Source organism: Anas acuta, chromosome 1 (genome assembly GCF_963932015.1).
Source record: "Anas acuta chromosome 1, bAnaAcu1.1, whole genome shotgun sequence".
NCBI lineage: Eukaryota > Metazoa > Chordata > Aves > Anseriformes > Anatidae > Anas > Anas acuta.
Window position 1 is genome coordinate 173950001 of NC_088979.1, and position 25390 is coordinate 173975390.

Consider the following 25390-nt stretch of genomic DNA (forward strand, 5'->3'; position numbering starts at 1 on the left):
GCACAAATCAGTTACATTTAACCAAATCTGGTATTTGTATTTCTGTCGAAATGCTGTGCTGCTGAGGACAGAGTTGGTGCTTATCTGGTATATCTGGTTTAACATGTCTGTTTTACAACAGCTTGCTGAGGACTCTCTTCTGCCTTCCAGTACGCAGCTTCTGGGTGTACACGCATGCGCGTGTCGGGAAGGTTGTGAAGGAGAAAAAGAGGAAGAACCGCCTGTCATGCTGATTTTACAAATACATGCCTGAATTGAGCTTAAAGTGAAGAGCTGTTCATTACTTGGGTAGCTTGGAGGAGGAAATATTTGCAGGAATGAAGAGAGTGGAAAAGTCATATGTAATCCATACTTTGCCAAGCTCTGTATTATGAGTTTTGTGCTTTAGTTTAAATATGAAATTTTGAGGAAGAGCATGAATAACAAGTTTGTGTTTATTTTGTAGGTAGCCATCAGGTAATCTAGTCATTCTGGACTTCAGTGCTTATTTTTAAAATGATTTTTTTACTAGTAACCTTTGGAATCATTAAGGAACTTATTTATATATTATTTTCCCTGAGAAGTGTAGTGAAATTTCAGCATTTTGGACATCATTGTTTCATATGGAGAAACAAAACACCGCTGAAGTAATTTTTATTACTTGTGGTGGCTCTTGTTGAAGCAGTTGATAGGCATGGCTTGTTGGAGGAATACAGAACATAATGGGCAGCCAGTCAAAATGAGCAGCCACAGTTTTGAAAGACTGCATAAGCTTTTTATTTTTTAATACCAATCCTATTAATCTTTAGGTTATGAACCTGAGAAATACTTTAATCAATTACTCGAAACAGCTTGTGAAAAATGTGTTTTTGTTTTTAATCATGAGTTTGGTATTTTTAGGTGTCTCTTCTTCCCTTTTCTTTTTTTTTCTATAACTGTTACTTGGTGTCTATTATACCTTGGCTTTTATTTTTTTCACTTGTCTATTTTTAATACATTCTCTTCAGAATGAAACAAACAGTATTTCACTTGATATTAGGCTAAGATCCAGTAGGGTCTGTTTTATGTAACTTTGACAGTTGATTTAAACCTCAGTTCGTTGTTTCTTTTTGTATCATATTGAATATAATAGTCCTATCAGCAGTCACCTTTGGTCAGAAATTTAGGTAACTGTCATTGTGACTTGGCCTTCTATGGCCTTACGTAATTAAAGAAAGAAATATGTAGTAGAAGAAAACCTATGCTTTTATATCAACTTTCTCTCTTTCCCTCCTACGATAGCTAATGGTGTTGGAACTGTTGAACAGGAAGAAAAATGTCCTAGATGTGTCCAAGATCTCGGCCCTCACAATGCAGTTAGCAGATGTGCCCTCTGGAAAACCGTCGCTGTTAATGGGCACTGCAGGGTCACAGCTACGAATGGCTTGCTCAGCTGAACTGTACCAAGGCCAAGAAAAATAGATCAGCAGTTGTCTTCCACATGTACTAAAGTAATACAAGCTTTGAATAGATTTTGGTTCACTGTAGGAATGGTTCTAAGAAGGCTAGCGTGGCTCTCAGTGATCATTTTGATTCTCCCATGTTGTTTTAGAAATGCTGGATGGATAAAGTCTTGCTGTGAGCTAGACCTTCTCCTTGTATTGAAAGAGGATCAGTAAACTTGGGCAACATCTAACATTATCTATGTCCTAACAAGTCTCCAGTGAAGGAGACTAACCTACAGCTTGTTTCTAGTACTTTTATTCTTGATGTTTTTCCAGATACCTAACCTCTCTGCTCAGTAAGATAAGTTGATTTGTACTCCCCCTACTCCCAATCAAATTTCCAGTGTATTTGTGGTTCTTTGGTTATTTGGGTTATGGTCTCCATGTTCACTCACTTGTTCTTGCTAAGTCTATCTCAGACAAACAAGAATGCAGCAACCTTTTCAGATATGCAATGTTTTTTTTTTCAGTTTATATCATGGTTCTTTATTCTTGACTCTTCAGTTTGCACGCCTGTTTCTTACTGTGGAAGCCTAGATTGAGGACATGCCTTCAGCTGAGTAATTCCTAGTATAATGCTTAGTTGGTTATTCCTTTCCACGTTCCTGGTAAATGATGGTGTCTGATGTTGGCACTTGCCTGTACGAGGATTATCCTTTTTGTTCAACAGTATCATGGTGTTGGCTTCTCTGTGCCCTGGGATCTCAATCCACTACAGTCTCCTGTCCTTTGTTACTCAGGCAGTTTTGTGTTTTTATGCAGTTTGGGGCTTTATGCTGTCTTTCCTGTGATTTCATTATTGTGATTTTTGAGCTGTCTTAACTCAGGATGATCTTGGCAGTTAGTTCTTAGCACCTTTCAGCTTGGTGCTGTTCGCTTGTTCTGTTCCTTATTCCAAATCACGATGAAGTATATTAAATAGTTCAGCTGTAGAGCGTCGCTGTAAATGCTATCCTACATCTCCATTTGGTGGTAGAGAGCAATTAAAAACAAACAAATTTGATTTTGAACTTCATTCTGGACAACTTCATCCCCATCATAATCTAGCTTGAGTGAAAGAATGTATTGTTGATGGTGCTGCAAGTCAAGGCTCGGGTTTGTGTACTGCTTTCCTCCTAGTCACTAGGACAATTAGTCCCTTAGAAAATCTTGAGTGTTTCAAGCCAACTGGCTTTAGCCTTAATATCCTCCTGGCTGTTAAATAATTTTCTTCTAGTATCGTTATGAAATTTGAGTTAGGCTGAGTCATTTGTTATTTCCTGCATTTTTATTTGCCGATCTTGTGACTTGTCTTTTCCTTTTTTGGTTCAATTTGTTTCCAAGAGTGCATTTCATTAAATGCTGTTGACTGCCACAGACAGCATTCAGTAGTCCGGTCTGTTTCTCATTTGAATTTGTACTCCTAACCCCTTGTTTAATTTGGTTATATGGAATTAAACTTTCATGTGGAGACTGAAGCAAAGAAGCCTTTATGCCTTCTGGTATTTGCTTGCTTGCTTTGTTTGATGATGGATATACGTCTTCCTTTCTATTTCCATGATGAAGTACTTTTCTTTTGGGCATGAGTGGTATGTGCTTTGATATGTTCAGCTTTTTTAAAACTATTTTTTTTTGTTAGTGGAAATGTCATCTTTGTTATTAGGGCCATCAGTGGTATTCTTGGTTACTGTGTCTTTTCTGGAGAAATTAATCAGCTGTCACGGCCTGCAATGTAGTGGCATTTGAATAAAAACCTACAATAAGACTAAAGACTAAATCCCTTAAAAGCAAAGTCTTGCTGGTAAGAAGGAAGGTCTCGTATCACTTAGTGATCAGAAGTTGCGTTTTCTGCCCCATGACTTTTTGTAACAGTTTATCCTTTACTGTTATGACTGCCCACTGTGCCTGGACCTGTTTAATAAAGCTTGGTTCAAGTATCTGTCCCTCTCATCTTGAAAGTCGGGTTAGGATGGTATGTTCTGCAGAAATTTTTCACGTGGCATCAAATGATGTATTCTCTTCTTGGCTGGTACAGCTGGCTACAAAATCCTTAAAATATAGGCTAGTGGGACCAAATATTAAGTGTTCATTGTGTCTGCTTTCCTACAGTAGCTTATCCTAGTTTAAGCAGGACAGAGAGATCCTGAGGATCGTCTGTTCTCTCTGAAGTGCATTCCGCTGGTATGTGGTACGTTGATGTAGAGCAGGCTTCAACTTGGAGAGTTGAGCTGCAGAATGTTGTCGGTAGGATTTTGTCTGCCAAACTTCCCATCAGAAGTCAAGTTGAAGACTACAAGATATGACCTTGAGGTCTGCTACAAGTTGTTTCATGTTTTCTTAGGAGCTAAGAGGAAAAAAAAAAAAAAAGGAAAAAAAGAATAATTGCAAGTTTTCCCATTCTAACTTACTGAAAGTCCGTCCAGGACTCATCTTTAAGCTTTTCCATAATGCTTGAATATGCTGGGTCTGAGCTGCACAGTTCAAATGACAGTGCTCGATAGGAGAAAAAAAATCAGTGGGGGCTTTAAAGTTTATTTTAAAAATAGAGTTCCTGACTCTAAAAGCTGGGAAAAGGTTGGTTTGACACATTCAGAGAAAGGAAAGTTGCTTTGTACAAATATCATTGAATTCTGTGATTGGTGTCATGAGCTAGTTCTGTAATTCGATGAGAAGGGAAAAGGAGAAGGTGGAATCTGATGATGACGGCATGTTTTTCTATTACTGTTCATCTTTCCTGAAGAACATTAAGACTTTTTAAGGTTTTAGGGGGAGTGTGTAGTCTCATTGCCTCCTTAAGACGGGCATCTTCGTGGGGGTGGCTCTGTCTAGAAGTGGAGGAGGCATGCTACAGCCTTCTGGGGAGACCATGCACAACCACTGTGCAGAACAAGTAGGATGGGTCCCAAACTAGCTCCTTCCTGTCTGGTCACAAAATTACTTGTGCCAAATATCGACCCTGTTTTGTGCAACAATAACCGTGCTTCTGCAGCATGAACCTCATGTTTTGCGTGCCTTTTTTTGCCTAGGTGTAAGAAGCATCACAGTTTCTGCAGGAAGGGGGCAGAGGAGCAGCCTGGAGGATCCAGTCCTTTGTGGGACTGGAAGTTGGGAGAGGTCACTTCCCCATAAATCCCAAGGATCTAGGGGTCTGAAAAGACTGTGCCCACTGCCTTCTGTGCAGACTCCCAAATATCGCCTCCTCAGGGGATGTTGTTAAGGAAATTGAGCTTCCTGACCCCTGCTCACATATAGCACGTTGTCAACTGGGAAGCACAGATTGGTTGGTGCCCATATGCTTCTCAAACAGGATATTTTCAGTACAGCTATCGCTTGTGCTGAGCATCAGTGAGCCACAGTTTGTGGCATATGGAGAAGAATTTCTAATAACAGCATGCGAGAGGCTGGAGCTTTAAAACTGGTTGTTGGAAAATAACATTTGATGGCTGCTTTAAAAAGTATCCGTGAAGATGAATTTGGGCCTTCTAAAGGTCCCGATACAAATATTTCTTCTTAGGGCAGACAGTTGTGCAGTGTACCCGTAGTCTTCGGGAGGCTTGCTGGCCTCATCTGTTAAATGTCATCTGGAAAATAGGGCATTCCCTTTAAGGGAATGATTAAATAGGGACACTGCCTCAAGGGGTAGTTTTCTGCACATTTATACAGTGACTGATAAAACCATATGGGTCTTGTAAGTCTATTCTAATTGAATCAGCTTTTATTGAAAGACAGAATTGCTAGAAATGCACCGAATGGATGAATTCCAAGTAAATGATTCACAGTGTAAAACAGCTAGGAATTTAAAAGCCCTGGAAATCAGAGCTGGCTGAAAGTTAGGATTCAAATATATATAGTGTGTGCCGAAATGGCATTGTTGCTCCGCACTATGCAGATGGATGCACGTTACGTGCTCCCATACAGACCGCGAGCTCCATTGTTTGCACTGTCATAATTATTCAGCTGTCTTCCTTTGCAGAGGGAGCTTAACGTACTGCTAACACTCCAGAATATGACAGAAGTGATGGTAATGAGAAAAAATAACTTGGGGTAACAGAGTAAATTATCGATCCTGAAGATGCATTTAATCACGAGCTGCTTCAGTGTGGAAATAAAGACTAGTTTCTCACAAGATGGCTTTGTGTGGTGATTAGCATGAGCATATTCATGTGACACGGCAAGCTAAACGTAGTTTAATCTGGTAGTTTTTATTCTCTGAATAGCTTAATAGAGAACTGATGACTGAGAGAGGGTGAGCTGATCTGTGTCAGAATCCACAGAGTGCTTCTCGTGCTGGTGATGTAATTTAATTTCTAGCAACTATTGTATTTGCATTACAAGAAACGGTAATGGGAAATATTTTTTTGCTTTTCATAATGTGATTTTAACTGCTGAAAATGTAGAGTGGCATCATTACATGCACTGCTAGCTTCTGCATAGACCACAGGTTGCAATATCTAATTGGCTATAGTGTTCACAGGGCTACTTAGTATACACAGCGTTCCTGAATCTTTTTATTTTGCTTTGAGTAGTATCACTGATGTGCTTATGCAGAAAGGAGTCTTTTTTTTTTTTCCTCTCGCTGTATCTCCTCTTTGGTGTTAGGAGGTAAGTTGTCATCTGGTTGTTCTTGATCACAAAACCTCCAATGGTGAGGTGACAAAAATTTGTTCTGTTTTTTTTTTTTTTTTTTTTTTTTTTTCTAGTGAAGTCGAAAAAGCAGTTTCCTTAGTTCTGGAATATTTTATACTCAATATTTTGGGAGTACGTAGAAGCTCTTGTAGTACAAGGTGCTGTACAAAGAGCTTGCAGAGTGGATGTGATGGTCGATGAAAAGATAAGTGTGCTTTCAAAAGTGAGCTTTTCTTGTTTATCAAACCTAGAAAAATTAAAATGTTAGTTGAAAAATTGCTTGGTGGTAGAAAATAGTGTCAAAATTTTGTAGCTACTAATTTGCAAGTATGCAAAAGAGTGTATTATAAGTTGGCCTGTGTTGTGTGTGTGGAAGTGTGTGACAGTTCTCTAATTATTTGAGAATTAGTGTTTTGCATTTGACAAAACAAGTGAATAGTGCTCTATTATTGAAGTTTGAAAAATATATCAAGACATTTTGCTTTAAATGCTTATTGTCAAGCTAGTCCTTGAAAAATTCATCATCTTCTCGAGGCAAGAAAATCAGTAAAACTGTAAAGATAGGGACACTTTTCTTCTGTTCTGCCAGATTGCCTGTATTTATTCCTTAATGATAGGGGTTTGTGCCTAAGCTAGAATAAATGGCTTAAAATGTAAGACTTAAACTTTTGCCTTCTCACTTGGAGTTTATTTAGATTCTACCATTCAATATGTGTGAAATACAGTTTAATGACTGTTGATTGTCTGCATTATTACACGAGGACAATTACTGTAATGACTCTGCAGAACTGTATGTATGTTTCAGTTCTGTTGATTTCTTTCTACATTATAAGGAACCTAAGTAACAAGAAACATGCTAAATTTAATTTAGACCCATTCATCCCATGTAAAGCTGTCAAAGCCATTACAACATCTGTATAAATACGGGCCTCGGTCTTCCAACATTTTGCATGGATTCCTAGTCTTAAAAAAAAATATATCTCTTTGAAGTTACAGTCTTTGCAGGCTGAAGTTGGCTCAAAACAGGGAAGATTGGAGTAGCTGTGAATGTTTTTAAACTTGAAGGGAAGTTGCGCACGTTTGCTATTGTTAAAGGCAAACGTATTAAAGTGGGAGGCAAAAGAGAGTGGAAGGAGTATAGATGCAAAAATCGCTAGCCATATTTTAACGTGTTTTGCAGAAACTTCAGCAAAAGAGAGAAAACATGCCTGAGGAAGTGGGGAAGTTAATTACCTGATACATGCAACGTAGCTGGTTATCATTGTATGAGGGTGGGAGGAGGCGTATAACTGAATTACAAAGGATTCACTAACTGGTGGGAGGAAAGGTTAGTTATTTCTTAGGAGCTTCTACTTCAAGGTATTCCTTGTTACAGAATTCTGAAATCTCCGTTTCCCTTTGGAGCCATTTAGACCTCAGGGCGCCTGACTCTAGATCATCAGTCCGTCATGGAAAAGTCACATTCCAGAGCTGCTCGTTGTAACCTGTCCTGTGATCTTCAGAGTAAAAAGCTTTCTAAGCTCTATTACAAAGTTACAGATAGAACATTGCATAATTGATGTCTTTTCCAAGACAGGCAGGAAGTGTATCATACTACAGTATTTAACTATAGCTGTATCCTGTAAAAATTGCTTAAATAGAGGTCTTAAGAAATGCACAAAACATTTATAGCTATGTGAAGAAATTCTCCTAATAATATGCATTACAGAAGTAGTTTTTCCCTTAGAAAATCTACCTAGCACCACTTTTTCATATCCTTATTTTTATCTACTGGCTTATAAGGTTCTTTACCGTAAAACAACTCTTCAGACATCTTCCAGTTGACTCCCTGTATGCATCTGCATGCTTAGGAGATTAGGAATAACTTTTTATTTTTACATTAATTACTCTAATTACTATGTTAAGACGTATTTCAGAACATGGACCTTAGTTGTTAGAGAAATGAGGACACGCAGAGAAGGAGGTTTGAGTAGGGACTAGCAAGAATATGATGATTAAGTAGAAAGTGTGCAAAGATAAGCTTTTCTTGAGATTTCAGTAATGACTGTGAGCTAGAAAAATGGAGATTAGAGTATTACTGTGGATATCAGATTTCTATTAGCTTCTCGAGACATTAATATTTAGGATAGATGTGAGTGGAAAACTATCTTCAAATAAATGATAAGATATTTAAAGCCTATACATTTGTATTGGGAAATGATTCAGCCTAGTAATGAAAGAACAGAGTAAGGGTTGAATAATTTGACTTTGTTCTCAACAAGATTTTAATGCACTGAAATGAATTCTACTTAGGCTTTTGAAAGACATGTATGGTACAAACATCAGCAAAACGAGGCTCTGGTTAAACCTAACCTCGTTGCTTCCTCTAGTTTTGTTTAGCTCACAGCAGCACGTTGTTAATTGAGTTTCTGAAAATGCAATGAACGCTATAACATTAAAAGTTGCTTTCTTGTTTAAGGTGATTAATTATTTAAGAAAAAATGAACAAGTACTTTAACATTAGCTTTGCAGAGGTTTGTCCTTTCTTTTTGGTGACCGTTCGGAGAAGTGCTGAGCAGGCAGTCTGTAGCCCTTAGGTGCACGGCTGAGAAGAAAGAAAATGTATGGCTCTTGGCTCTTGGTGAGCTGATTGGTGAGCTCTTGCACTGTCTTGTAAATGCATTCTAAAAACACTTACAGAAGTGGTCTAAGCTATCTAATTGTTGTATTTTAATGTATTTTTGGTTTAGAATTTTAGTTTTAGCTGGTATACTACCAGCTAAACCTTCGTGAAGTAGTTCATACAAATGATATTTAGGAACGGATATTTATGAAACTATTTAATTAGGTATCTAGTGGTAAGACTTGATGTCCTATAATGGTTTAGAGACTGAAGAGACTGGCATAAGCATCACTAGGCTGGCTTTTTTTTGGTCTTGTCTGGAGATGAGGAAAATACGATAGAGGATAAAGATGCAAAGTGATACAGAATATTGAGTGCAACAACATGCAGTTCTCAGTACGAATATCTGAAATGTATTCCAGATACAGTTCCAAAAAAGGTATGTAATGTGCTTTTTAGCATATGAAATTATGCTAAACTGTATGAAATGTTCCAAGAGCATATTGACTTGTGTGCATTAAAATATGTTTGCTGTTAGCAAATGGGTTGTACACTTAAAGAATGATAGTTGGAAATGCCCCCACTTTATTTCCTTCATAAAGGCTGAAGCTGTAGGAAGGAGGTGACCAAACTTAGTCCAAAGACCTGTTCTTTGTCAGGGATTATTCCTATTTTCAATAGCAATGAAGTACAAAATACAGACGAGTAAAGATTTTCAGTCCATATCCTGTCACAAGAATTAAATTTACTTTTAAAATCTAAGAGAATTGAAGGTTGGAAAACCTCAGGCGTGTTAACAGGGCACTTCTGGAAGCCTGGCCAGCTGAGGGAGCAGCAAAGCCTGGTGGAGGGGGAGTATTAGTAGCATGATTGAAATTCAAATTACATTTGAAAAAATGTTGAATATCTGAACTCAGTCAGCTGCAGAAGCACACAGAAGTCTCACAGTAGCAGATGGAAAAGAGATTCTCAAGTCTTCAGGGTGCTGGAGATACAATTTTTCCAATACATTTTTTCATAATGATGTAATTCTACAGAAACATCCAGGTGAACAACATACACACAACTCTTGAGGGCTTGATAGGAAGCGAGGAATTTTAAATGCAGTGCGGAGTAAGCTTAGAAGAGTTCGGCAGTGGCTTCAAAAAGCTTGCGCCTCAAAAAGGAGACAGACCCCTGAAAAGGGGTGAGTGTGAGGGAGGACAAGATGCAATTAAAGTAGGAATTAGTTGTGTCGTGGTACTGTTTTTAGAACATGGTACTGTAGGTGGTATGCTATTCTCAGGCATTGAGCAATTTTATCATTGCCCTGTTGACATACGTTTGATGTGACTGAACCTTCTAGCGTGGTTGGGTTCCTTAAAAATCAGATGTTTAATGCACTGGGGATAGTACAGAAGAGTATATCATCTGGGGGGAAAACAAGAAGAATTTGTGTCTGCATCCAAGGTGGTATGGCAGATAGAAAAATGTAGGAAAAATGATTAATCTTGAAATTATTGTTTAATTACTCAAGTAGAAGGTCAGCCTCTGTTGAAGGTGCTAGTTTTGAACTGGAGAAGAAGGGTTTGAATGCTTCTCTTGCATTTGGCAGTCATTTTGAGAAGTGCCTTAGAGTTTGAATTGTTCACATGAATACAGCGTGGCTCTGCACACCGCCTTGTTGCAGGAACCATCGGCAGGAGGTTTTTCTCCCTGAGGCTACTGAGCGTTTGCACTGGCTTGGGAACGCGTGTGGCTGGTTGCTGCACATCAGCTCATCCACCAGACCTTGTTATAATGTCGGAATCCTTCATTTCTTTGTGCCTCTGCTAATAAATAGCTGTAGGGATGGTAGTACCGCTCTTCTGTGATGGAGTATCATGAGGAATGATACACTGAAGATTTTGACTCCGATTGCAGTGAATGCCGCCTGAGATGGATGGACCGTGAGGGTAGGAAGCTCACCTTAAAGGATGAGGTAGATTCACGGGACACGTTTTATATGGGATTCAGCAGACAGCAGATCTGTCAGGGGAAGAAACAAGCAGTGTGGTTGTAGGCAAAGGAAAGAAAAGCTCCTGTGACTAAAGTAAGGATGAGCGCTTGAAGAGAAACTTCTAGGTATCCAAATAGAAACCAGCTGAATTTAGGGGTGACTTAAAAGAGAAGGTGCATGAGCTTCTGTACACAGGGTAAGCTGAGTGAAAAATCAAAGGGGTATTAATCAGAAAATGGAGGCATTGCCGTAATGATACTATTATAGCCATATTTCTTCACAATTGTTTGCAGTGTGTAGTTTGGGGAAGGTTGTTGTTTAAATGGTATTCCTTCACAAGCAGTAAGCAAAGAAGGTGGGATATGGGAAAGCTTGCAGTGGTTAGAGGAGCTAATTGACTTCCCCTTGTGCCTAGTGATTAATTTTAGATATTTTTTCCTAGAAACTGACAGAGTTTGTCTCCTTATGCTTTGAATGAAGACACTTCATGGGGAGCCCCTGGCTTTGCTGTCAGAGTTTCTATTACCCTCATCAGAACCACGACAGGTTTTTTGGGCTTAATCCGTAGTGCAGCAGCATACCTGCATTTATAATGCAGATTTTGGAACAAACTCCCAAGACTTTCCCAAGAAGATATTATAAAGAAAGCTGTGTGTGTGTGTGTGTAGTGTCTGTAAAGGCCAAAGCATTTTTCTGTACTGATCCCAATTCTGTTACCAATCAGCTTCACGAGAGTTTGACCGAAGGTGACCTGTCGGAGTGGATTAGTTACTGCTTGTAAGGCCTTTTGGCAATAGTCATTTTGATAATTAATTCTTAAAAACCCCGGAGAGTGAAATTCAGGGCCCTGATTGACTAGATTACAGGTTTCCAGTCCACTTCTGCCGTGCCTTGCTGGTGGGACAGAACAGATTGCAGACCTGCGAAGGAAGATGATGTTCAAAAACATGCCGGGCTCGTTACTTCAGTCCTGTGCAGCGAGGGCCTTAAGGGTAGCCTGTGAACAAGGAGTAGATGATTTGGAAATTGTCTTTAGCTTGGGAGCCTTTATCCAGTCCTCCTGAATCACCTGAAAGGGAATATTTTGAAGAATAATGTAGATTTTTAATTCTTGAGGACAGGATTCTGTGACCAAGGGCAAGGCAAAATCAGTAAGGACTCTGTTCCAGATATTTCTAAACTCTCTTTCTTGAGGGATGAGTCTGCTGTCTTGAACAAAAGGTCAGTGTCTCCCTGCAGGGAAGTGAAGTTTAGATAAATGGTACTGCTCAGGGACTGGGGATACCTTTAAATAAAACCTCTTTAAGTCTTTGAAATCTATATATTTTTTCTTTTTAAGAAGTAAAGCTTTTTTACAGTGGAGGAAAGAAAAAAAATCACACACAAAGTTAAAATTATGGAAAGTGAGGAATACCATGTAGAGATGCCACATTAAAAACTGGTGAGGGTTTTGAAGAAATACCACAGGATTTGATTTGCTCAGGAGCAAAACACATTGTAGGAATAAACGTGTGTTTGGAGATAAGATATAAATCTGACAGCTCAAACCGATGGATAAAGGATTCCTGGTGTATAGTAGTTACCTGTTCTGTTTGACAGTATAAATATCTCCTGTCCACGAACCAAATACAGTTCAATACTGCAGAATTGATGGCAGGTAGGGCAGTTACAACATAACATCCTTCTGTAGGAGCAGCGCTTCACAGGCAGCTTCTTGCTTTCTAGGATGGGGCAAGATGTCTACTGCTTTATAGGAAACCAGGGAGTAAGATGAATTTGAAAACAAAATCGTTTCAGGTCACCGACAGGGCAGGTAAATAAAACTGTTACAGAACATTGCTGTAGATATTGGAGGAAAATGTGGTGAGTAAACTGGCGAGGGCTCAATAGCAGGCTTAAATATTTGGCTTAACATGTGGTATTCTAAAAGCCTTTAGATATGTTGCACACGTGGAGCTTGCATTACACAACAGATAATTTTCCATGTGGGGCAGGATAAGCCTCCAGCAAGGGCTTTTTGTCTGAATTGAAGCCAGGAGGTAGATGGATTTGAAAAGAGGAAAGGGAAGGAACGGGTCAAATTAGAATGGATCGAGGTCAGCTGTTGAACACCATCTTTCGGCTTGATTGAGAGCTGAGGCTGGCAGCATTTCCTTGGTTTGGAGCCATTTTGTTAAGATTGGAGAGTAGTAATACCTTTGTAGTGGTAAAAGATACCAAGCACAGGACATTTAGCTTCAGGAAAGAGCGTGCCTTTGAATAATATGTCCTATGTGATAGATTCTTCAGAATATATGGACTCTGTAAACCGAGTATTATATATGACAGTACGCTTTTCCCACAGCAAGTTGAAAAGGTAACTGTGATCAGCACTGAGAATTAATTATACCATCTAGCTTCTCCAGGTGGAAGAGCCTAAGCTCTGAGCTCTGTGATACTGGGAGGACAGAGTACTGGTTCTGCGTGGGCCAGTTCAAGTCTGGCGTGGCTCTCACTGAATCAGAGCAAAGGTGTTGGCTGCTCTGAGGTAGGGCTGTTGATGTCTTTGCGCTCTGCTGCTTGGCCATTCGATTTGGTGGGCTCGGTTAGTTCAGGATATCAGGCACCAAATGGGCGAGTCCTCACTGAACCCTGCACGCAGGGGAGCATCCTGCTGACACGGGCCCCCAGCGAGTCCCACTGTGTGCACTACTATGTACACGTAGTAGTGCAGAAGTGCTTTATGGACCCACCATGGCTGTTGAACAGCACTGTGCAAATGTAGCTGTGGCCCATCTGAAATAAATTCAGCCAGACCCCAAGAAGCTTCAGCATTAACCCAGCATTGTTGTCCCACTGCATGAGTGGTGCACAGCCCACGTGACCGAGAGTTTGCTGTACTTGTGCTGCCTGTGTTGGTGATTCTATTGTACTTTGCTATTTTTCAGCTTGCTTTCAAATCTGACCCTCTTTCTTGTCATGGGACCGAGTTACCTGCTGTTTCAAACGGGTCAAAATTTTATTTATGTAGATTATTGATGACTGCCAGGTGTGGGATATTATGAAGTTCCAAAGTAAGTCCCAAATGACTTACAAGCAGCAAAGTATTGTGGTGAGCTCTGAGAAAGGGAAATGGCTAGGGGCATAAGTTCCAGATATCATTTGTGTCTAGTGCACTGCTTATATTCTTGAATTGGAATACATGTTTATTTTAAGAATACCAACAACAAGAACTAGCCCATCCTTCCCGGTATTAAGTATCTGCTGCCTTTGGGAGCATCAGTGTTAAATGCATTTCTACACACAAATCACATATAGACAGTCCTCTGCAGCCTCTGCAAATACATCTTCTAAAAGTGCAGCAGGATCGAATCCTGTAAAATTAAATGGAGTCACATCCTGCAACAAGAATAGAGTTAAAATAATGAGATCCTTGTCAGTTAGATTTAAGGGAATTGTTGAGAAGAAAAAAAAGTGTATTTGAATGTTTGCATTTCTATCTACTGGGGTTTTAAAAAACAATATATATATATATTTTAAGGAGATTATAAAATGTGTGAGCATTTGTATGCAGCACCTTCAAAATAACATTGGACTGGGATAATAAAACCGTGATAGATGGGATTAGAACAGAACCATCAGTAGAAGTATGGTAACTTGTGGTGGTGACTTAGAAAGGTGACACTGCCCGAAAAGGAAAACTGAGTGTTGGAGAAGGAGATGCAGAATATTTGGAGCTGGGGTGTTTAGCAGCTTCTTGGAAGCTCGTTAAATCAGTTTTTGTTGCAGTGGTTAGCGCATAAACCTTGAACTTCTTTTCCCGTTGGAAAGAACTGACAGAACTTTGTACGGTGTTCCTATTAAAACAACTGAAGTGAAATCACTAAATAAAACTGCAAAGTTTCGAGTGGCCAACCATGTGTGTGTGAACAGGTGATACTTACAGTATTTATGAACATTTCTGCCAGTAGCTCTGGCTTGTTCCGTTGTAAAGCCACTCCCAGGGGGAGGCACAAGCACTGTAATCGTACTGCAGAAGTTTACAGAGCTGCTTTACCTGTTAGCTCAGGTGCTCTTGCATATGCTCAAAAAGCAAACTACCGTAAGTATGTTGATAGTTTAACAGGCAACGGTAACGTTATCTGTATTTACTCTGTTGCAGCTTTTTACAAGGACTCTTAACAGGTTTTGAAATCTGGTAATTTCAATAGGCATATTTGGCAAATGATCAAACTCAATTTCCTGCTACAGGAATAGTTTTTCTTATATTTATCTTTCTGCAAGAAACCCTTTCTCTGTATAAGTTTCCTCATGTTTGAATGACATGATCTTGCTACCACTAAATCACAAACAATTCCATCAGTTTAAAACTTCATGAGTGAAATTACCTTCTGAAGCCTGTGTGCCTTGCCAGCTGTTGGCTTGCAGTTCAGTAGCCCCTTGTTGAGTCCCTGAGGGGAAAAGAAGGAACATGTGAATGACTAAATCATTGCTGAGATGTGAATTTTTATTTTATTTTATTTTATTTTATTTTATTTTATTTTATTTTATTTTATTTTATTTTATTTTATTTTATTTTATTTTATTTTTTAAACAAAAACGTTGAGCACCTTACTTAAGAAATTTGCAAATAACAAAGTAGTTAACAAATTACAGAACATAGACATAATGGATATTTTTAGTTTCAGAGATAACCGACACCAAATTAAATGTACACTTGACAGATGAGGAACTTTAACACTCTTCGGGCAAAGTAATACCCTCAGTATGGATGTGCTTCTGCGAGAGAGAGATGCAAAGAGTTGGGCCAAAACTATGTCTCAAGTAACCAGAGGCAAGATGGATGTTTAATCAGGATGAGTATAATAACTCAGTGGAATTTGTTGTCACAACAAAACCATGTAGAACCTTTTGATTTATTTTTAGTGCATCTTTCCAAACATTATTCTCTAGGCTTATTTTTTTTTTTTTGGTCTTTTTGTCTTAATCAACTTGTGTTCCTTGTGACGAAGATCCTTTTTTTTTTTTTTTTTCTTTTTTTGTTTTCTCCCCTATTTCATTTTATGGTATTAGACACTAGATAAACAATGTTCTAAACCTAGGACTTAGTTCTAACCCTATTTTCCCAGCTGTGCTCTACCAGAAATATTCTAGTTTGCCCTCTGGAATTGAAATTGTTGCAAACTGAGAATTTGTAAATATGAATTTGTAATTTAAAGATTTTTTTTTTCCACCTCTTTACTAAATTTCCATGATTGTCATGTTGTTCACAACCCAGGGCAATAATTAATTCTGTGTGCGGAAATTCACTACTGTCTTACTTCACAAGCAATACATCAGATTATACTCTCAGGTCACTGTGTAGCAATGGTGGGATTGTCACCTGGCTGTCACTAGAAATATTAACTTGCATAGCCCTGTCTCCTGGAGCAGTCTTCCATTTGAGATGGGCGATGAGTTTTGTTTATATATCACAAATGTTTTCTACCCAAACTGGTAAGTTCATGCATCAATTACACCTTGGTTCCTTCCTGTCTTGTTATGAACTGCTATGACAAGCACTTGAAACAGTTCTGGGGCAAGTTTTCTAAACAACATTCTGTGTACTCTGTTCACGTAAACAATTTTTATAGTCCATTGAGTCATTTCAGTGATATTGGACTCAGTATTTTATGTGTTTTCTGAGGTACTACTTGCTGTGCTCACCCAAAAAGCATGTGCTCATGCATTTGCTGGCTGATATGAGCTGTGTAGTTTTCACTAATCTGTTGCTGATCTTTTTCTCTCTGTGAGTTAGCATGGGCTCAGTTCATGAGTGGGTATCTGGTAGCTTAGTCTTTACCCCAAAGTTCTTACATGTTTAATTTTTTCTTAGGTTTTATTTTATCTTTAATTCATTAAGAATTTGCTGTGAAGACTGATGAAATCTCAACTGTCTTGTATCAACTGCCTTTCCTGCACTTTGTGCACTCTTGTAACTTGGCTCTTTCTCTGTAACCTGAACTACTGCAATCATTACTGAAAATATAACTTGCTAATGGCAGCTCCCTTGATAATTTTTTTTGCTTTTGCACTCAGTACTTCACCTAAGCAACAAGTGCCAGTAAGGTGATCGTGTGGGTTGGGGTCAATAGATGTGCATAACAGCTGATAGCTTCTGTAGATTTAGTAACTGCTTTGTATTTTTAGAGTATGACAGTGTATATAATTTGTGCTTTTTCTATTTAAAAAACAACCAAACAAACAAAGCCACAACACAACTAGCAAAACCCAAGAGCTTTGCAGGGTAAACATTTATTTTGGAGTAGAAATTTGCATCTTCAAAATCTTTATAGAATTACTGAACCTTTATTTTTGTGCGTCATGATTGGAAATTTCTTAATGACAAAACCTCAAAATAAAGAAATACGTTTGCATTGGAAAGGGTAAAAGTGTTTCATTTCATGTTAGAGTTCTCATATCCTGTTAGAAAATACAGGAAAAATGAGTCAATTTCAAAATTACTTGCAGCACTGTTATGCTTCCAGGAGCATCATACTGCTGCGCCTCCTCTCCCTTGGTTTTTGGTTTGCATCAAAATTTGGAAAAGAAACCTGTGCTGTGCATTGTGATGGAATGTGGTTGGAAGCTTCTGCTGCCAGCTTTTATTTATGTTCTGACAGCTACATCTTACTGCTGTCAACTGAAGTATATATACTTTTTTTTTTTTTTTTTGTGAAGAACTCAATAAAAACAATATACAACTTAACAGGATTTGTCATTGCCTTCGGTGAATTTGTTTGAGCTGAAACAAGTTTTACTCTCTAATACCAACAGTGGCTTTAGCTGTCATACCTGAAAGGTCATCTTGTTTGCAGTACGCTCAAAACAGACCCCTTCATCACTCAAGGGGACTGGGAGAGGATGATAAAGTATTCCCTCTGAAAGCTTCACACTTTGGAGTCTCTGTCTGGATATAACAGCAAGGAGAAGAAGACATGCTGCAAAGTCTTGTCTCTAAATACTTTAAAATAATCATCTCCTTTATTGATAATGCAAATAAATGAATCGAAAGGCTATATTTGGTTTAATTTTGATATGCTGTGTCAAAGAAGTATTAGCAACTACATAAGTTTTAGCACTATTTCTTTTTATAGTGAATATTAATGTTAATTAATTCAGTGTAGAAAGTCTGAGACAGTTGTACATTCCAAGCATTATGTTTATATACATTTATATATATGTGCACACAGGAAACCTCGACCTGTCTCTCAGCTGGTTGCACAACAGGTTCCTCAGCAATTCATGCCCCCTGCGCAATCAAAGAAAGAGAAGAAAGACAAAGTAGAAAAGGAAAAAAGTGAAAAGGAAACAACTAGCAAAAAGAACAGTCATAAGAAAACCAGGTAAAAATTTTAAGAAACTTTTTGCAGTATTGGTAAAACGTAATTAAAAAAAAAGAAAATACAAAGATGATCCGTGATTTTACTGCTTTGTAAGTTCTGTGACAAACTCCTTTGAACAATAAGGTTAAATATTTATATCAAAGTTTCATTGTTTTAGGATGGCTATTAAATGCAAAGAAAACTTGCAGTTTGTAATCTTAACCAGAAGATGGAGAGCAGATGAATATAGAGAGGAGTTGGGTATTAAGGGTTTCAGGTGTCTTTTTCACACCATACAAAACTAGGTATGCAAAACATAATGCTAGGATCTGGAAAAAGAGGGGACCAGAGCGACTAGATTTCATGCAAAAAAACTGGGGGGGGGAAAGGAGGGAGGGATAGAAAGAACCAGTACCAGATTGCAGAGAAGTGGGAAGTGAACATAGGTATTGCTTCCTTGCAGAATCGGAAGAAATTTTGAAAGAATTGTAGGGGTTGGAAGGGACCTCAAGAGATCATCGGGTCTACTGCCAAAGCAGGTTCCCTAGAGCAAGTTGCCCAGATAGGTGTCTAGATGGGCCTTAAATATCTCCAGAGAAGGAGACCCCACAACCTCCCTGGGCAGCCTGTGCCAGTGCTCTGTCACCCTCACCATGAAGAAATTATTTCGCATGTTGGTGTGGAACTTCCTGGGCTCCATTTTGTGGCCATTGCCCCTTGTCCTGTCCCCACAGACCACTGAAAAGAGGTTGGCCAAATCCCTCTGTCTCCCACACTTAAAGACTCAAAGAAAGGCTCAACTGGGGTATAAAGTAATGTGACAGAGTAAGGTGCTTATGCTACCTAGTGATAAAAATCCCTGTGCTACATCTGGGATACTGAGGATGGACTCTTGGAACAGAGAACATGAAACATCGTGGTACAGACAAGCAGTTGTAAAAATCATTGCTTTTCCTGTAAGAGCAGGAGAAAGGTGCAAAGTGGAAAACAAAAGCAGTAAATTTAGCCCCCAAATCATCACAGCCTAAGCATAATGTTACTGCAGCAAGAATGTGGTGCCAGAAAGCTTGGCAGTATACAAGACGTAGTCTAATCAAAAGTGGGAGGAACTATTGATTTTTTTTTTTGGAAGCATTCCAAAGTAGTCCAGCCAAGGAAGATCCTTTGGGATTAGTTATGCAGAGAAGTAGCAGATGCTTCTCTTGTGCCTGAAATAGGATCATCAGGATGAGAAGCAGAGCGAGATTGTGAGTTGAGAGAGAACAGTCTTTAGGATAGTTATGGTTAGGATTAAGGGGACTTAAGACGTTCCAACAGGAAGAATGCATTTCTTTTATTTTTTTTTTCTTTTTCCAGTACTTAAATTTACTAGCTTACCATACACAGCTAAAGTACTTTGATTATGAAGTATCTGAAGTTAAAATAGTAAGTTTTAATGAGGCTAATTATAAATTATAAATATATTATAAATATATTATAAATTGAAATATAGATGCTTGAATTGCAATAGTACATTAGAAACACAAAAGGAAGGTAGGGAAAAAGAGAGAACATTTAAAAAAATAAATAAAATAAAAGCCGTGGAATGAAATACCAGTATTGAGATTTGCATTAACAATGGCTACTGGAAATAATATTTGAGTACTTCACACAGTTCCTTTTTTCACAATTAATTCACTAGATAGGATAACAAATTAAGAATGCTTGATGAGTTTAAGCATATTTCTTCAATATCCTTTTGGGAAAGTGACATCTCTTTCTCTTTGCTTGAAAATTTGCTGGAAACAATCATAAAATCCGAATACACACTAAATATGATTAATAAGCTTCAGGAACGTCACATATGCAGGTTGGTAATGCTGAATTTTTTCACACTGTTCCCATGTTAGAGAGCAGCAGATTTTTCAGTTCTTTTAGATTCTTCCGTCACCCTACTTCAGCCTCGGGGGAACAAGATGTCAAATCCTCTGTCTAGTGGAGGAAAGGCACGAGGTGTTTCAGTTGAAGTGACTGGGAACCAATTCTACTTCAAACAAAGTTAGATGATAGGGTAAAGGTTAGGACTTTGCTGTTAGCACACCTGCTAACGTGATGTCATATTAATTTATTTTATTGCAGCTTGAGCTGGTGAAAGCTGTGGAGTCAGTTAAAGGCATAAAGCTCTGCCGTTCGTAACTGCTTGTATAAATTCAGCTGCCTCGTGACAGTTTCCCAGGGTTGTCAAAGGAAAATAGTAAATTGAAAGTACTTCATGCTCATCACTAGCAAAAATATGATGGCAGAACATAAGTCAAACTGTTCTTTTATGGTTCTTTCTGTTGTGAAAAATCAAACAATTGAAAGAATAGATGAAGAGACTTAACCTATCAATGCTGTGTGATTACTGAGCTCTGTGCATATTTTAAATCACAGCATGTGCCAGGGATATCAGAATTATTCTGTGAACACAAAGGGCAGTTCAAATAATATACTGGCAGTCTCGGTGAGATTTTTAAATGAAATATACCTGCTACACGTTAACACTTTTGGAATGCAGGATTTTGTAGCTAAAACTGTTGTTGAATTCAAAAGGCACAGATAAGGTTTTTGTACACTGACATCTTCATTACTGAACATCATTCTCTACCTAGAATTGTTGCTTAAGGCTGCTGCAGAGATGCATCCTTCTCTAGATGAGATTTACAAATTTTTATAGCCAAAATAATGAAAGATGTAATTTAAAAAATAAACACACAAAACTTCACGTGTAACACATTTGTGTTATTGTGCAGTTATAAACAATTACCTTATTAATATTTTATAATCTTATAGAAAGTGGCAAAGGTAATGTGTTATTTTCACCTATTTTAAAGTAAAACCAGGAAATGCTCTAGCATAAACACTTGTGGTACTTTGTCATCTTCTGTGTTACCTGTTCCACAAGGCAGTATTATGCTGATGTTACATGCGTATTCTCTGGAGCTTGGAAATGTAGGAGAAAGACAAGATAATGAGATGGTATGTGTGTTTTTAATACCACTATTTGCTTTATTTAGGCCACGATTGAAAAATGTGGATCGAAGTAGTGCTCAGCATTTGGAAGTTACCGTTGGAGATCTGACGGTCATAATTACAGACTTTAAGGAGAAAACTAAGTCACCACCTGCTTCTAGTGCTGCTTCTGCAGATCAACACAGTCAGAGTGGTTCTAGCTCTGACAACACAGAGAGGGGAATGTCCAGGTCATCTTCACCCAGAGGAGAAGCTTCATCGCTGAATGGAGAATCTCATTAAAGTTTATTTCCTCCAGTTTCTTTAGTCTCTTCTCTTTAAAACATGCAAATACATAACTTCTGCCACCTGTTACCACATTTTCATGACAGATTATCCATGCACAATTGGTATGTTTACTGGAACATAATTTATGCAGTTTAAAAAGAAGAAAAAAAAGTGCAGTGGTAGAAATAATTTAAATGCAATCTAAAAATGCTTACAAAGCATTTTCAGACCAACTTTTTAATCTTCGTGTGTAAAGGTGCCATGAAAATGTGGTTTGAATGTTCATATGCAGTGTTATTGGTAAGTCCATTTTCACTTTTAGTTTAGTGAATTCTAACAACTCTTGGAGTCTCTACTATTGGCATGTACTGAATTTAAATTTTTATAACATAGTTCAAGCTGCCTAAATATGTATTATTTGAGAATTGTGAAACATAGTTATATGTATGCAAGTCAAAGATCAACTTAATCAACTATTGCTGCAACAGAATTTTCATAATAATTATCTTCTTAAAAAACACCTGCTGGTACTTGGTGTGGTTAAATAGGAAAAATGTTATTAAATAAAACATTTGTATGAATTTTTGCCAATGTTTGACACATTTTACTAGATTACTGTTAATGAATTATGTTGATGGTTTTACCAATATTTTTTCACACTTAAAACACTTATTGTAATGTTTACAAGCAAAATAGAAAACACATTCTAAACATCAATTGGTTAACTTTACAATTCAGGTGAAGTACTACATTGTCATTGTACACTGGTTTTCTATGTTGTATAACAAATATTGAACCTCAGATGACTAAGCATTTGGCAAAAACTAACATTTGGAAGTATGGAAGTCTGGAAAAAGCTTTAAAAATAACTGAAGTGCAGTTCTTATTTCTGCTTAGTGCTGTTTCCTTGCCCCAAATTTACCTAGTGTTATACAGTCAGTTACCATTTCATTACAGAAATATCAGATGTTGCACAAGAATAAGGAAATAATACTTTTTATTTTTTATTATTTTGAATCAACTTCTTTTGATTTGGCCTATTAGAGGATATTATGTCATAAATCATACAAAAAAAAGCCTCAGTATCCTACTTTATGGCATAAACTGTCAACATTTACGCACTTAGCAATATACTGATGCAGAGCAGAACTATCTACAATCCCATCTGGTATTATGTAAAATTACCAATAAAATATTTTTGTGAATACAGATTTTTGCATTTTTGTTTACAGCCAATAAGTGTTTTGATACACACTCATCCAATCCATGTATAGATTTAAATTATAGATTCAGGTTCAGTACAGAAGTCCATTTAGTTCCTTCTAGTGGGGTAGTCCACTTACACTCCTGTGATTCTTTTCTTTTTCTTTCAAAATACATATTTTTAAGCCCATGTAAAAATTGGATGGACCTTCTTGAATCCAGCCCTAAATTATGACCAACATGTGGTACATCTTTGTAACAGCTAAAGCAATGGATTTTTGTAGCCCCTGACAATTGTGGTGTTTGGTGGTTTCTTGTAGTAATGTATTTTTCTGTTTTTAATGCAGTACTTCTACAGGCACAACAGTACTGTTCTATTTTGTAAGATGCTAGTTGTGAAATACAGTTAGTTGCATAAAATGAAAGTCTGATGTGATATCTGAGAACATACATACCTCATTCCTTGGTGTTGCTGTTTAAACTTTTTAGACATCGAATGTTAATTATAGGCTATTTCAGATGGATAACTACTGACCTGTTTATTATGTATTCTGCTTTATCTTACTAAATAGGATGTCTGTTCATTGCAATTACTTGGCCAAATCTTAGTATCTGTAAAAACAATGCATTTTAAGGTTCTTAAATGTTTTGGGGGCTGGGCTGGTGTTCTGAATAACATACACTAGTTTTTAGAAGAAAAGTACATGCTTCTCAACTTTATTTTTTTATGTTTTATTTTTAGGTGGGACTATTTGCAGAATATACTGATGTAATGGATTACAAGAGAGCTGAAACTGTTTAAAGTAAGCAGTTTAATGATAGAATCTCGTTGCAAGATGTTTCATGAAATGTGTTTCTAATTTAAAATGTAATGAATGCTAACACATTTCAGTATTCCTTGCAGACAAATAATAATCTATTACCAGTAGTTCACTAAATGGGAAACTTATTTTCATTTGACTTTATGTGAATAAACCACCCAGCACTGCCAACAAGAGGTCTCTTTGTATCTTCAGAAATAAGTAGCCATTTGGTTTGGAAGGAAAGGAGGATGGAGGGGATTTTACTATGATTCAGCTGTCTCTAGAGAATTATCTCAAAAATATGGTACAAGTATAGTTATTGTCAAAAAGAATGAAAAAAAAAAAGTCTTACGGAAACCACTGTTCTTCATGGGATAAGATGTAGAAAAGCAATTCCTAACCACAGATATAACAGATGCAATGCAAGACAGCTAGGATCTAAAATTTGAGCTGTGGTGGTTCTGAATGAAATACTACATAGCTAGTGTTTACATTACAGTGATGCCAATTTTGGCATTAAACAAAGTGAAGATAATTTTTGTCTGTTTGTGATTAAAGGGATGTGACAATAGTGACAGCAGAGCGGACAACTTCAAAGCAGAATATGGCAATTTGACTCTGTTCATAATGTTCTAATTTAAATGAACTTCACTTTCATAATTTCTAAATAATTTCAACGTGTAGTAGTAATCCTAAGTCCTTTTTCTACTGTAAATATATTTAAAAGCATCTTTACTCCATTTATAAAAAGTGAAAATTTAATGTTGTAATGTGTTTTGATTAGCTATTTTACTCTGTGACTGTTCTCTCCATAAGAATTGTTATTTGTCAAATTCTATATATGCACCAGTCTAGAATAGCCATACATTTTGGGTTGCTCATGAAATGGTGACCCAACAAAGGCAAGCGTGATAGTGTTCCATGTAAATTAGTTCCCTTATGTGCTGATCATCTAGCTTCAGAAAGGAAAAGGGGAAGGAAATGGGGAAAATGACCTATAATTAATTCACTGATAAAGTGTGTGACAATTCAGTCTTTCATCTTCCTAACTTTACCACTAACTATAGGTGGTATATAGAAAGGATACACAGTTGTAGACTGTGATCTTTTGATTTCTTCTGCAATTAAGTTTGTGTATTGGAAATAAGCAAAAGTTGTTCCACTTAGTAGCAAGTTAAAGTATGCCATATAAAATCTTGATTCTAACAGCAGCGATAGTAAAAACAAACAAACAAACAAACTCTAAAATTAAATTTCTTGATCTTAGAAGTCTCAAAATTAGGGCTATGACTAAGGTTTTAAACTAATACATATTTCTCTAGATAGCTGATGTTTTGTGGCAGATTGTAAAATTGCAGAAAGTGTTTGGGCTTTGTAATTTGAGCACTTTAATTTTTTAATATTATGGATAGCACATTTTTAGGTAGCCATGTAGGACAGAATGCTTATAATTTATTTCCAGCAGTTCTTTAGAGCGGTCATGCAAGTCTGGTAGACTTGACACATGTATGAATCTGCATCTTTGGTTCTTTAATTTTTCTCTCTCCTGTCTCCAAAGCCTGACAGTTTCCCACGTTACGCTGATCGACGATTCTTTTGTTATACAGGAGGAATTTGGCATGGAACTATCTATTATGTACTTCTTTGTATATCCAGGGTTCTTTAACTGTATCTGCATGTTTTTCTCTGTCACATGCCTTTAAGTTGACTCTGCTGCCTATTACACAGAGTCTGGTTATACTTCCCTTCAAATGTCAGAAACAATACAGAAGAGGAGATGCAACTTAATTTAGTTTCTCCTCCAGCAGTGGCAAGTGCTATGCTTGTAAATTTGTCCTGTGCTAACTCAGGAATAAGATAGGTAGGATAAAAGGTTAATGCTGTTTTTGGCTAGTGGACCAGTCAAATATGATATTTTGCAAACATGTTCTTCTATCTTAATGTTAAGATATGGGTGTGCTGGAAATACTGTTTGAGCTTTTGAAGATTTTTCTTACCTGAAATTCTTCCCCGATTTATGTCAAAGCAGGCTCAGTTTGAAGGGGTGTAACCTCACAAATGAGCAAAAGTTGTACCATAAAATCAGTCAAACTGAGGAGAGGTCAGTTGGTTTTCTTTTGTACTGTCAAAATTCT

At 37.5% G+C, this 25390-nt stretch overlaps 1 protein-coding gene across 1 annotated transcript in view; it reads left to right on the top strand.

The window, feature by feature from the left end:
* Positions 1–22877, top strand: part of YAF2 (YY1 associated factor 2) — a 28466-nt gene extending 5589 nt beyond the window's left edge. The window contains exons 3-4 of the mRNA XM_068669404.1: positions 17860–18012; positions 21027–22877. Coding sequence (XP_068525505.1) covers positions 17860–18012; positions 21027–21264 — 391 coding nt within the window. The 3' untranslated portion in view covers positions 21265–22877. The remainder of the gene's footprint in view (positions 1–17859; positions 18013–21026) is intronic.
* Positions 22878–25390: the final 2513 nt, after the last annotated feature.